Source organism: Balaenoptera physalus (assembly GCF_965194825.1).
Source record: "Balaenoptera physalus genome assembly, chromosome: 6".
NCBI lineage: Eukaryota > Metazoa > Chordata > Mammalia > Artiodactyla > Balaenopteridae > Balaenoptera > Balaenoptera physalus.
Window position 1 is genome coordinate 91,693,127 of NC_138885.1, and position 14,357 is coordinate 91,707,483.

At 39.5% G+C, this 14,357-nt stretch overlaps 1 protein-coding gene and 1 long non-coding RNA gene across 5 annotated transcripts; one reads left to right on the forward strand and one right to left on the reverse strand.

The window, feature by feature from the left end:
- Positions 1 to 1,080: 1,080 nt before the first annotated feature.
- On the reverse strand, positions 1,081 to 9,675 carry CLK1 (CDC like kinase 1). Its single transcript, XM_082467204.1, has 13 exons — positions 9,538 to 9,675; positions 7,888 to 8,051; positions 7,325 to 7,553; positions 6,216 to 6,306; positions 5,747 to 5,813; positions 4,496 to 4,612; positions 4,240 to 4,406; positions 3,295 to 3,389; positions 3,075 to 3,204; positions 2,300 to 2,382; positions 1,767 to 1,846; positions 1,578 to 1,668; positions 1,081 to 1,454 (listed from the first exon to the last, which is right to left on the reverse strand). The coding sequence occupies exons 2-13, from the start codon at positions 8,049 to 8,051 to the stop codon at positions 1,311 to 1,313; spliced, it is 1,458 nt and encodes a 485-aa protein (XP_082323330.1). The 5' UTR covers positions 9,538 to 9,675; the 3' UTR covers positions 1,081 to 1,310.
- A 116-nt stretch (positions 9,676 to 9,791) lies between these two features.
- Positions 9,792 to 13,941, forward strand: LOC309663407. Of its 4 annotated transcripts, XR_014265234.1 has the most exons (3): positions 9,792 to 10,371; positions 10,518 to 10,707; positions 13,133 to 13,941. It is a non-coding gene; the product is annotated as an uncharacterized lncRNA (long non-coding RNA). The 4 variants fall into 4 exon arrangements; XR_014265233.1 differs by having other exon boundaries at positions 9,792 to 10,707; XR_014265235.1 differs by lacking the exons at positions 9,792 to 10,371; positions 10,518 to 10,707 and adding an exon at positions 11,493 to 11,982.
- The last annotated feature ends 416 nt before the right edge of the window (positions 13,942 to 14,357 follow it).

The following is a 14,357-nucleotide window of genomic DNA, read 5'->3' on the forward strand; positions in this document are numbered from 1 at the left end:
ATATATCCATACCGCACAACTCTACTGTTGCAATGCTTCCTACAAAGGGGGCTCTTCTACTGGGTTCCTGACCAGGTGTGTTTGCGTGTGGGGAGCACTACCCGAAGTTTAGATCTTTCAGTGTCTTTCAGGATTTAAAAATAAACGGGGACTTCCCTGGTGGTCCAGTGGGTAAGATTCCATGCTCCCAATGCAGGGGGGCCCAGGTTCCATCCCTGGCCAGGGAACTATATCCCGCATACATACAGCAACTAAGAAGCCTGCATGCAGCGACTAAGACGTTTGCATGCCACAACTGAGAACTGGTGCAGCCAAAATAAAAATAAATAAATTAAAAAAAATTAAAAATAAATTGTAAGCTAAAAAGAAATGAGCTATAAAGCTATGGAAACAGAGGAACCTTCAATGCACATTACTCAAAAAGTGAAAGCCAATCTGAAAAGACTACATACTATACGACGCCAACTATATGACAGTCTAGGAAAGGCAAAACTAAGGACAGTAAAAATATCAGTGGTTGCCAGAGGTTGGAGGTGAGAAGAAGGATGAATAGAGCAGATTTTTAGAGCAGTGAAAACACTCTGTATCCTATGCTAAATACATGAGGGATGTAGATAATGCGGGAGGCTATACATGTGTGGAGCAAGAAGTATACTGGAAATCTCTGCACCTTCCTCTCAATTTTGCTGTGAATCTATAATTACTCTAAAAAAGTCTTTTTAAAAAAAAAAAAAGCCAACTGCGTAGAATCCTAAGTTCTAAAACCTAAATTCCCCACTAACTTAAGCCATTTGTGGAATCCCACTGGGGGTGACAAGAAAGCAGCAATATTAAATTTGGGAATAAAGGGAGAACAAAATTTTCTTGGCTCATCTCTAGTTCTTTGTATTCTATAACCTGTCTCATTGCATTTGGTTTAGAGAAGGAAGGCATAACTCCCAATGCTGGCAGCCCCTAAAATGCAAACAAAGCTAAACATTTCCAAAGACTTAAGGAAACCTCCAGGAAGAGATACACATCCATTCTTACAATAACAGGTAGAACAAAAATGGTGCTAAAAACAAACTATACAGATTCATATAAATTTTATAAGTACAAAAATTTATTCGGAATAAATCATTTTGTAATTACTGAAAAAGATGTTCATTACTTTACTTAGCTGATAGTTACTTAAATCGAGTTACCCAAACAAAATAAACATGGCAATACAAAAATGTAAATTTACAAAAGCTGTACAAAATAACTTAATATTTAAAAATTAGACTGATACAGTCCACATGATCTCTTAAGGGAGCTATACAGTTATAGATTTATGTACTTTTTTTAAGGGGGTAAAAGAAAGGATGCTTTAAGGCTTCTTTAAGAGTAATCCTTTTAGCTGGATCATACTCCAACATCTTCTGAATGAGGTCAAAGAGAAGCTCATGTTCAGCATCTTGAGAGAGCATAAACTCCTGAAAGGAAAATAAATACAATCAACAGCCTTTTCTACTACCACTTATTATAATTTTATTTCCCCACCAAAAAAAGAGGGAAAACTCAAGGTTTTGATCACTTCAGCAATGACCCAGGCTTACCTTCAGAGGTTTACAGCGCCTTGAAACATATCTGCCAGCAGAACTATGTTCATCCCAGTCTAATCGATCATGATGGAAATATTTACGTTTCCTACGAGTAAGTCCATATCCATTCATGTTTATAATGTTGACAATGAAAACTTAAAACATCTAGCAAAGGTGATCGATGGCACTTACTCTTAAACATACCTGGTTTTCTGTATCATATGTTTTGGCAAAGGTCCAAGAATCCTTTCCATCATTGCCAAATGTTCCTTACTATCGTGTGTCTAAAATAGTAAAGAAAAGTTATTAACTACCTCTATTTGCACATCGTGCTTTGTTCTTATTTAACACAGCTGCTAAATTTTTAGTCCATAGATTACAGGTCACAAAGGAAGGTGATCTCTAAAACAGGCATACTTTTAGCAAGTTACAGCTTAGAAGAAAAAATAATTAAGGCCTACAGAAGTTCACCAACAATTTCCCTAAATAAACAAAGATAACTATTTGTAATATACTTAGAAATGTTTCCAATAAAATGATAAATTATAAAGAAAATACAAATGCCGAACAGCATCAGAATTACACGTGATTTTATTTCTTTACCTTTACCTACAATTAACAGTCTATAATGAGAGAGAGAGAAAAAGCGCTACCTAAATGTGTGTACTTTGTGTTAAATTCATATAAACAGGCAATTTACTTTTGCAAAGTCATTGAAACAGATCATTGACACTTACTGGAAATACTGTAAACCCAAGGTAATATTCAATAAGAATACATCCTATACTCCAGACATCACATGGTTGGGACCATCCTAGGGCTGCAAAGTAAAGCAAATTGTTAATGAAAAAATCCTCAATATTTCTTATCAACATTTTAAAAAACAAGGATATAATCTGATGTTTGAGCTGGAAAGATCATAAAGGAATCACTTAATCCAAGCTTAAACATAATACGATAGCATAGCATGTATGAATTAGTTAGGGCTCTGGAGACATCTAGTTTCAAGCCCCAAATCTGGCTTACTCTTTTGGGACTGATTTGGGGAAAAAATTTTTTTCCTAAACCTCCATTTACTAACTTGTAAAATGGGAGCAATCTACACCATGCAAAGACTGACTAGACATGACATGTATGAAGTATAACAGGCATTATATGATTATGTTTTAAAATCCCATCACGGGACTTCCCTGGCGGTCCAGTGGTTAAGACTCCATCTTCCACTGCAGGGGGCGCACGTTGGCCATGCAGCCAAAAAATAAATAAAAATAACATCCCATCACATATTACAAATGTGCAAACTGAATTCTAGGAAGATTAAGCAACTTCTCAAAGTCCCAGAGCTGACTACTTGGAATAAGCAAGAGCTTAAAACCCTTAATGTGTTTTACTATACTAATCCCTGAAAGGGAAAAAGGTAGTCCCACAAACACCTAGAACTGTAAATAAATTTTAAAGTTAGCTTCAATAAAGACATACACAGGTCTCAAAGCACAATTAAGAAATTCTTACCTAAGATAACTTCAGGTGCCCTATAGTGTCTTGTAGACACCAATGTACTGTGATGTTCATCATCATATGTTGCACTTCCAAAGTCTACAACTTTAACATCTGGATTTATTAAAGTACGTTCATCACGTTTCTGAAAATCGTAAATGATTAAGGAGGCATTACATTAAGAAGGTGTAAAATATTCACTTAAAACTATGAAGATAAAAGATCAAAGACTTACCATTTTGGGATTATATGCCTCTGTGTAGTCAGATTGTACAAATAAGATGTTTTCAGGCTTTAAGTCTGTGTGAGTCAACTTATTACTGTGCAGAACTGAGAAAGAAACAGAAAAAGTTCCTGTATTCGAAAAATCGAAAACCAAAAACCTAACCAAACCCCGAAGCCCTACAACAAAAATCCTCTCTGAATGCCTTTTCATATGTCCAAATAAGTGGTCAACATTCAACAGCCTACTACAAAACCACCAGGGACTAAAACCCATCACCCCTCTAAAACGTTAGTTCACTGACAGCTAACTGCTTACAAGAAGTATCTTTCTCTTATGAAGCTGAGATTTGCCATTCCTTAATTTTAACCCAGTGGTTCTAGATTATCATTTTTAGAAATCAGGAAGGTTAAATCAGTCTTATACAATTTATTATTATGTGCTGGACAATATTCTCTTTACTGAATGAAATGCAGTAAACTGACCAACCGCTTGTAATCAACCACATCTTTCTCCTACCTACTCTTAAACAATGTTTTTTTTTTATAATTTATTTAATTAATTTATTTATTTATTTATGGCTGCGTTGGGTCTTCGTTGCGGTGTGCGGGCTTCTCATTGCAGTGGCTTCTCTTGTTGTGGAGCACGGGCTCTAGGCGCGCGGGCTTCAGCAGCTGTGGCTCATGGGCTCAGTAGTTGTGGCGCACGGGCTTAGTTGCTCCGCGGCATGTGGGATCTTCCCGGACCAGGGCTCGAACCCGTGTCCCCTGCATTAGCAGGCGGATTCTTAACCACTGTGCCACCAGGGAAGCCCTCTCCTACCTACTCTTAATTAAGTCAGGCCTCCAAGTCATATATGTTAGATTGTATTTTTTTCTTTTCAAAGATTCAAATTGGTCTGGCATTAAAATCAGTCTCCATAAACTCAAGTTTCTGGAATATATGCCAAACACTTACAATTCACAGACTTGCATATCTGATATGCCATCTTCCTGATATGATCCAGTCGAAAGGGCAGAAAACCATTTTCCTTAATAAAGTCATAAGTACTAAGTCCTAGTAGTTCAAACACAATGCAGACATGACCATGATGTTCAAACCACTCCAACATCTGGACACAGCGGCTATAAACATATGAGAAAAAAACTGAGTACAGCCTCTTACAATTCAAATCTACCCGAGGCCATTTTCTAAGATCTATTTTGATACTTACAATGTTCTGCTGGGGTCTGTTGTATTTAAGTGTTCCAGAACTTGTATTTCTGAGCGAGCAGCTTCACAATATCTATCCACATTTTTAACTATTTTTACTGCTACATGTCTACCTCCCCTGTTAACGAAAAGTTAACATTAAAAAAATGATAACGATGATGTCCAATTCCATTTTTCCATCACTCTTCAAACTGTACTACTTCTATTCTGACCCACTGTATTTGTTTTTTTGAATTTATGGTCTAGCATTCAGTTTTGTCTAATTATATGTAAGTACTCTAACTTCAACTCAGTGTAAGCAACTAGAATGACCTTTGGGCTTATGGTAGGGTCGGTAACACATGCTGAATGACAGCTTTTTTTCATCAGACCATCACTCACTTGAATTTTTTTTTGGTCCTTTAACTATGTACCAATAGCTCTAATTTAACAATACTGGGACATTATCACCTCAATTAACATTCCAACTAAGACGTAAAACAAATGTACATAGAGCAGTTTCTTCCTATAATACCAGTCACTGGCTAATAACTCCAATCTTCCTTTGGTCCAGGTTACCAAAAAAGCTGGGATATAGTGGGGATAAAGAGTTCTAGTTCTCAGAACCTTACCAACCAATAGTAGGAAGCCTCCTCTAATAATTCACTTAGAAAAGCTTTGCCATTCCAAAGGGAAAAAAAAATCAAACAGGAAGCAAAGTAAAGAACATTTCTTACACTATGTTAAGAAATTTCAATCAGTTGTTTGAAGGGCATAGATAATTAAACTTATGACACTAATCTAGGAGAGTTCTCAGCTCTAGCTGTGTTATCCCTTATCAATTAGGTTACTTTCTAAAAATATAGGTTCCCAGGTAAACTACCCTGAAGATTGGCTCAATGTCTGGGGTGAGCAAAGCTCCACAGGTTCCTAATATGAAACCAAGGCTAAAATCTACTGATCCAGGGGAAAAAAAAAAAAAAAAAAACACAATGGCCACAACTGTGCCCAGTGGGACAACAAAAGAATACTTTCTGAAACAATAAAATCTATTCTCAGCTTGTAATTAGAGACTTACACATACTATTAATAGTTACTGCTTAAGAACACAAAAGGCTAGTAACTTTACTGGAGTTTCCTATACCTGAGTCAAAAATCCAAGCTAAAAGGGTATAATGATGTATCTAATTCATGGTCAGACTATATCTTAAAGCTGAATAAATTTTCTATACTGTTCACCTTCCCAAGTGCAATCCCAGGCCAGGAGACTTACGCTTTATGATCAATGCACTCCACGACTTTCCCAAAAGCTCCTTCACCTAAAGTATCAACAATTTCATCTAAAAGAGAGAAATAAAACTCAGTTATACCAAGAAGTGGAAACAGTTTACTTACAATAAAGGCTATCAAATGCAGATTATTCTAGTTGATGCTACAAATTTCCTTAGTCACTAGATATTTTATTGGTCAACACTGCCAAAAAACATATATATAACTATTTTTAGGTCTAATTTCATTCTTAAGCTAATTTCATTAACTTGATTTACTGTTTTGGAAGTTCTGCATAACAAACATTAAATTTCTAAAGAAAGTAAAAACACAATCCCCCCCCACCAAAAGAAATGGAAAAAAAACAAACAAAAACAGAGAAAGAAAAAAAGATTTCCAAATCCCTGAAATCTTAATCTATATATAGATTATGTTATCTGAAAAGTTAATAAGTGTTGAAAAATATTCTATACATCTTGCACTTAGTACGTCTCCACTCTGACAGATCAGGTGACCCTCCTCATCATCCTCTACACTCCTGGTTCTTTTCCTTCGGTGACTCTTCTGGAAACGTCAAGTGGGCGGCACCAAGATCATCCAGCCAATCAATATACCCGAGTGAATTCAGGGCAGAATACGAAATTCATTCAGCGGGGAGATATTCAGGCATTCAGATACACGCCAGGCCACAAACGGTTGGCAGGAGCAATTTCAAATTCAGTCCCCAGAAATTCACAGGGCACATAGTTTATGTTAACAGGAGAAAAACATGGCAAGGAACAGATTTTCAGATAAGATACTCAAAGTGGCAAGGCAACAAAACATAATACAATTGTTTTTCTTTTTTAAAAAAATGCTTAGTTGTAGCATTCACTGAAACATAATTTTAAGTTTCTAGTGTCCTAATTTAATGTTGCAAAATTGTAGAATATTTACTTGTCAAAAGTAGACTGTGGCCAAATTATAATTTCCCGGCTAAACTAAGAAAACAAACAACGAAACAGCAAATAAAATTTAAAATCCTAATTTTGGGGAGAAAAAAAAATTGGCATACAAGAATAACACTATGGTATTTAAAATGTCATCTGAGCTTGATCACCAAATTAACCCATAACCCATAACATTCAAATCTGTTTAAGTGGTTTCCTTAGTGAAAAAAGGATTAGAGAATATGCTTTGCCAGAACAAAGAGGCACGCACGGCATAATCCTCAGTCGTACAAATATAAAATTCTACTTCTATTTGTAGTAAGACTTTAATTTAATAAATCACATTTCTTGAAGTACTATAAGAAAACTTTCAAAATATCTTGTAATCCCTGCTATAAACCAACCTAAATTACCTCCTGTCACTGGAATGACAATTAGTTGCCAACTACTAATAAAATCTATTACTATATAACTATACACATATGGTATTTGAAGAATTTCCTATCCAATGTACAAACACAAAGAATCCTGCAAGTTAAAATCGAGACGGCTTTATCTTAAACAGAACTTCCTCAAATGATCAAACACAATTTCAAGTTTTCCTGTTCCACAAGGGAAATAAAATTTCCAAAATATTTTAGAAGAGCTCATACCCCATGTGAACGATGATATGAAGTACTGTGGTGAATTCTGTGTTTGCTTTTATAACTACTTCTTCCACTTCTACCAGAGGACTTGCTACTATGGTTCTGATATCTGCTTTCATTATCTCTATGACGATGTCCAGGTTCACATCCTTGATTGTAGTCATTTCTGTATTCATCAATGTAGCGTCGACTATGATAATCCTTCCCATTTATGGATCTGCTTTCCAGATAATAGCTAGAAAAAGAGAAAATGTGTTTTCAATGCTCTATGTTAATCCCAAATATCCTCAAATTCTCAGTAAATCTCTTAAAACAGTACTCTGAACAAGATTTTACGCTTTTCTTACCAAAAAGCAAAAAAAAAACACAAAAAAACAAAAAAACCTCTCACAATTTTACAACCATTACAAGTTATCACTGGAAACAGAAATGGTAATCAGTTATTTTAAGTCGCCTCTAGTTTTAATCATGAAAATGTATTTTTCCCCCGGTTTTACTGAGATACAACTGATACGCAACACTGTAATGAAAATATTTTTATACTGAGTCACTATAAATACCCTCATTACCTATCAGATGTTTTAGAGTAATTGTATCTGCAGCGCTTGTTCTCCCGCGCACTGCTATGCGATCTCCTCCTTCTTTTATGACTGCCGCTGCTGCTCCTCCATTTTCCATAATCCCAATCTTTTTCATCCCAATCAGGACAATAAGTTCTCTTTGAGTGCCTCATCTACATAAAAGACAAGTTTTTCCCAGTTAAATACTACCCCACATGTCAACACTGTTGCAAATTCACTCTAGTTGTGACGTTTAATTGTTCTTTTAAATCAAAGTTCAAAAATCATTATCGGGCTTCCCTGGTGGCGCAGTGGTTGAGAGTCTGCCTGCCAATGCAGGGGACACGGGTTCGAGCCCTGGTATGGGAGGATCCCACATGCCGTGGAGCAACTAGGCCCGTGAGCCACAACTACTGAGCCTGCGCGTCTGGAGCCTGTGCTCCGCAACGAGAGGCCGCGATAGTGAGAGGCCCCCGCTCGCCGCAACTAGAGAAACCCCCGCAGAGAAACGAAGACCCAACACAGCCAAAAAAATATATAAAAATATATTAAAAAAAAAAAAGACCTGAAGAAGAAATACATGGCGAATATCTTTCTTCTCTTAAAAAAAAAAGAAAAATCATTATCACCCAACCTGAAATCACTGATAAACCCAATGATTTTTTTTCTGCTGTCTCAAAATCTAGAGTCTGAACTTTATTCATAGATATTCTGCATTATTCATGTCACGCTCAGATTTACTAGAAGAGTGTTGGAAAAGAAAAACAGAGAAGAGGAAATCCCAATTTCTGAACGTTGGGAAAAATCCTTTCCTGCCAGAAGCACAAATTCCTAACAACTTGAAAAAGACGTTATATAGAAACTTTTCACCAACTACCGTTCATACCAGTACTAACTGCCCGGGCCTCACCTCGTCTCTAAAAGCAGCTCGAAATCAAGAAGCTCCAATTGTTCTGGGCGGGGGGGCCGCAAAAATACCTTCGGCTAAAGGGCCCCACTGCCCGACTTCTCTCACGCGCTCCTTCAAATACGCCATATTACTTTTCTTTCCTCGAGATCCTCAACCTGACTTTTGTTTACACCACTGAAGGCAAAGGCACGCGCCATTTTCCCTGGAATCCTTTAAGACTCAACAGGACATTAAGTGACACCGCCTTACACCAAGTCAACGTGTTCTTTCTTTTCATTTGTTAAGAACACTTCCTCAGAGGAGCGAGACTTAGGCACATTCCAGAGCCCGAGACAACGCCACCCCCCGCAGGCGGCCTTGCCCTCTCCGCCCCGCCGCCATTTTACAGCCCGGCCGAGGCCTCCACCGCCGTGGACAAGATGGCGCCCGTGGGTTCCTGGGCTTGGCCCTCCCCGCTCCCTTCGGGGAAGGCAAACGTTCGAGAACCCCACCCCGCCTGGCAAACTCTATGGCTACCCTCCACCAGTGACTGGAGCGTTGCGGTTCAAACAGAAATTCGCAGCGACGGGCTAGGCAAAGCATGGAAGACAAGCGAGCCACCTTTGTGCAGCCGGGAGGGTAGGGAAAAGGGGGGGGTCACCGTGCCGGAGACTGCGGGCGCCCAACAAGCTTGGAGGGGAGCGTCACAAGCGCTCTCGAGGCACAAAAAAGAGGCCCTGACACCTGGCCTGCTTCCTCCTGCGTCTTACCGTCCTGGAAAAGAGTCCAAGCCTAAGGAGACAATGCTTGCAACGCGACCACGGAGAAAACGCAGCTGCCTGCTGCGAGCTCCGGCAGCAAAATGGAGCTGACAGCCACCGCGTCAGGACTCTCCTGGAAAACACGATGACGCGGCACGCGGGCCTCCGCCTCCGGGCTGGGCGTGCACACGGGGAGGGCTGAGCCGACTCAGGCTCCGACTCGTGCGCAGGTTCTGGGTCGGGCGCTCAGCGACCAAGGGTGGAGGGAGGGAAGCTGTTGCTGGCCGCCATGTTGGCCCCGCTCTCCGTTCCGACTCTGAGAAAACATTGTAAGAGTTGGAGAGAAGAGACTCGCCCATGGTCACTAAAAATTGTGTTTGTGAACGCTAGAAATGAGGAAAAGTGAGGGAAGCAGGGTACAAAATAGCCTGTGCCCTATTGCAACCGCTTAAACGATGCTTTAAAAAAAATTACACCATCTGCATCAAATAGCCCCAAATTGGGAATTGTCTGGATTTGGGCTTTTGTTAAAGTTCTGAGACCTGTTTAAAACTCGTTAAATCTTAAGTGGCTGGGACCCACGCGCACTGAACTTGGATTGTAAAGATTTTTCCCGAGGTTTTAAAAGTCGAAGAAATGTGAGAGCAAAAGCCTGGAGACAGTGGAACTCCTCACAAGCAACATTTCCGCGTTAAGCGGGGCCTCTGCGGTGTAAAGGTCAAGCAAACTGTAAAAGGGGGAAATGGAAGGTCATTAGAAGAAGACGATTATCAGGAAACAACCTCTGAACAACAAAAATCAAGCTGCAATTTTTTTTTTCCAAGCTGCAATTTGATGGAAAAAGTAATTGCCAATCCTGACTCCCGCGCCCCGCCCCTTCTCCATTTTGTCACTTGAAAAAAATCACGTACTCATTACAAATTTAGTGGAATGCATAAAATTATCACGCGTTAAGGTAAAGCGTAATCTTACTGGTTTTATTTGCACAGGAGAGCAGCGTAGATAACCTGCCCGATACAGATACACAACTACTGTAGTGTAAAGAGATGAGAAATACGCATTCCCAAAATCCCTGTGGTTGTTTGCATTTCTTAAGCCGCTTCTCAAAATGGATTTGAAGATGCTTTAAAACCATTAATACCTAGATTCTTACATGGGGTCAGGATCACTAAGTACAAGGTAAGTATTTCACTTGTGAGGGAGAAATTTCTCACAGTAACTTGTGAAATTTCCAGCTATTCGGTATATGTTTAACAGCACATTTAAATGTTAAGCAAAACCTAGGGAATCCCAGTCCTTGGAGTATAACAGTTAATCGAAGTCGTTGTGCTAAACACTGTACATAAGTTCTCACTTAATCCTAACAGCAATCTAAATATGGGCATTAGCCATGTTCCGCTATTACAGGTCAAAGTTGCAGTTTGTGCAGACAGCAATTTAGAGTATTTAATTTCTTTAGGCGAAATCCTCACAGTAAAATTACAGGGTAAAAGCCAATGAAAAAATCTTGTACATGTTGCCAAAATTGCTTTCCAAAATGGTTTTAAATTTAGCAAAGCCCATTACTGGTTCAGGATATACCCAAGGTTTCATTAATGAAGTTAGCCATTTTAGTGCGTCTGTTAGTGCATATGCTATGGGCTGTTTGAAGGGCTGTTCCCCCCACCCCACCCCATATACTCATGTGTTTAAGTCCTAACTTCCACTACCTCAGAATGTGACTGTATTTGCAGTGTGGACTGAAAAAAAATGCACAATGTGAGAGTTGTGAGCTTTATTTGGGGCAAAATGCCTGGGGAGATAGCCTCTCAGCGCTGAGGAACTGCTCCCAGGAGGTAGGGGGAGAAGTTAGTGTTATCTATGATCTAAAATCTATGATTTTAGTGAAGGGGGATATGCGCAGTCAAGCACACGTTTTGGCAGAGGGTTGCTGCTAGTCACGAGGAGCAGGTAGGTGTCTCCATTAATGATTTTAGTGCTTTTCTGGATATGAGAAGATGCAAGAAATTGGGCTCATAAAATCTTCTCTTGAAAATATCTATCTGAAGGCCTGTTCTGCCAGTTTTCCCCAAAGCACAGAGTGCCTGATCTCCACTCTGAACTCCTTTCAAGGTGTGTTGAAGGTCAGTGACTGCGGTGGCTAGTGACTTCACTCTTACACACTAGAGCCAGATGGTAAGCGACAATTTTTAGTTGGCAGTAAATAGGGTCTTTACAGAGGTAATATGATTAAATGAGGTCATTAGGGAGGGACCTAATCCACTTTAGCTGGTGTCTTTATAAAGAGATTGGGAAACACACACCCAGAGGAAAGATGACGTGAAGACAGGAGATGGTCATCTACGTGCCAAGGAGAAAGGCCTCGGAGTAAACAACCCTGCCCACACCGTGATCTCCCAACTTGTCTGTAGAACCGTGAGAAATTTTTCTGTTGTTTAAGCCACCCAGTCTCTGGTACAGTACTTTGTTTTGGCGGCTCTAACTAAATGAGTGCATAACGTTAAAAATTTTGTTATTTTGGTGGATACTGAACTTGTAACTTTATTTTCTAATTAGTGAAGTTGAACATTTTCTCTTGTGACTTGCCCATTCATACCTTATTGCTTTTTTGAATGTACAGTTCTCTTTTGTCCTATTTTCGTGCAGTTAAACCTATTCCGTCTTTACCTCTGTCAAGTTTGTAAACTGAGAAATTCCTTTCTTCTTCAGAGGAATTCTTTGAAATGTTTTAAGTTTTTCTTCTGTTTTCTTTAAAAAGGCAACTCTTTTATCCATCTGGAATTTTGGTATATCATGTGAGGTGAAATTCTTTTGCTTCTTTTTCTCCATGTCATTTACTGGTTATCCTAACACAATTTATGGAATAACTTTTTTTTTTTTTTTTTTTTTTTGGCTGCGCTGTGCAGCACACAGGATCTTAGTTCCCTGGCCAGGGATCAAACTCATGCCCCCTGCAATGGAAGCACAGAGTCTTAACCACCACCAGGGAAGTCCCCTCTTCTCTTTTTTTAATGATTTTTGGATACTGCTTTAAATAAACTATGTATACACTACTGTTTACACTCTTTTTCTATTATTCTAGTCTTATCCCTCACACCATCACAGTTTTAATATTGATATTTGCAGCTTTATAAAGATTGGGATTAATTCCTTTTTCATTATATTTTAAAAATTTTCCATTATCATGTATTCTTCTAGATTTGCTTTAGAATGATTATATGGAGTATCACTACCTGAACCACAATTGGTACAAATTGAATTTAAAGAACCATCAATCCATTAGTGAAATAGTGACTGATCTATCCACTTTACTAACCTGATTAAAAGTTGAGTCCTTTGTATGAAAATTTATCTATTTACGTGTCTCTTAGGTCCTCAGACTGTGCTTCCATGGAGCAGACAGTGTCCGATGACCTTTGTATCCAAACTTGGAAGAAGCTCAGTAAATTACTTACTAGTTTTAGTTGTTCAAACAACAACAAAAAAACATGTCTTCAGAAATACCCACCACAGAGATTATGAATGTGTTGCTAAATGGATTTGGAAATTTCCAAGTTCAACCAAGGCATGAATTACAACTATTCAATTTGCCATTAACCAAAAGGTCTGCAAGCCTTCTACTCAAGAGCTCCAAACGAGGATCTAACAGGACTCAAGGATTCTAAGGAATTCAGGTACAATTCAAGAATGTTGGCTGCAGCAAAAAGAGCCACGAAGTCTTCCCTCCCCTGAGAGCAAGGGAGACAAAGGGAGCAGCGAGCAGGCAGAGAAGCAGCACAGCCGGCCCTGAGTTAATCATGTTGCGATGTAAATAGAAGTGAGAGTTTTCTTTTTTCTTCTCCTGAGAGCAAGGGGGAAAAAAGGAGCATCGAGCAGGCGAAAGAAGCAGCACAGCCGGCCCTGAGAGAGTTAATCACTCCTTGTTTAACTGTCACTAATTTGTAGTAACTGGATTTGTACTTTACAAAGCGAAACTCACTCCCTGACACTATGTAATTTACATTCGGCACCCGTCACCCCTAACTCTGTGAGTTACATACCCCGCCTTTCACTCCCGGCACTTACATTCTATACGCCCCTCGCAACAAATCACCCCCTATAGTTTTTGCATTTCAGAGACAAGGTCACAGGCCGATAAACCAGAGGCAAATGGACGCAGTTACCAGACTGCCGGACCCCAATTACCAGGCAGCCTGACGCCAGCTATGACTGTTTTGAAATAATGCAAAGGAAAGGAAGCATGCAAGACCTTCACTACTTCGATCCTTATCATATACCCCGGGCTGTGAGCCCCACATGTAAAATTTCCCAATTCCCAAGGAGGGGGCGGGGCACAGTTCTTGAGGCGCTAGCTTGCTGTGTCTTCCCTCCTGCCTAGCAGAAAAATAAAGCCATCTCTCTCTTCCTCCAAAATCCCTGTCTCCGTATTTCTGTTCGGCCTCGGTGCACAGGGAAGCCGATATTTCGGCAACATGGTGAAGGTTTCAGGCATAGTTTGTTTATACTATCCCTTAAACTCATACAACTCCCTTTGCTGTGAAACCATGATTATTTGGCAACTTCTGATAGTCTGGGTCAAGGGTTGGCAAACTTTCTTAAACGGCCAGAGAGTAAATATTCTAGGCTTGCAGGCTATTTGGTCTCTGTCACAGCCAATCATTTCTGCTCTTGTAGCACAAAAAAGCCAGAGCCACTGCATAAACATGGGAATGGCAGAGTTCCAAGAAAATTTTATCTGCAAAAACAGGTGGCCAGCCTGAGGGCTGCAGTTTGCCAACCTCTTGTCTAGTTGGGGAACCACTTTACTTTCGTTTTAAAGAGAATTTGGG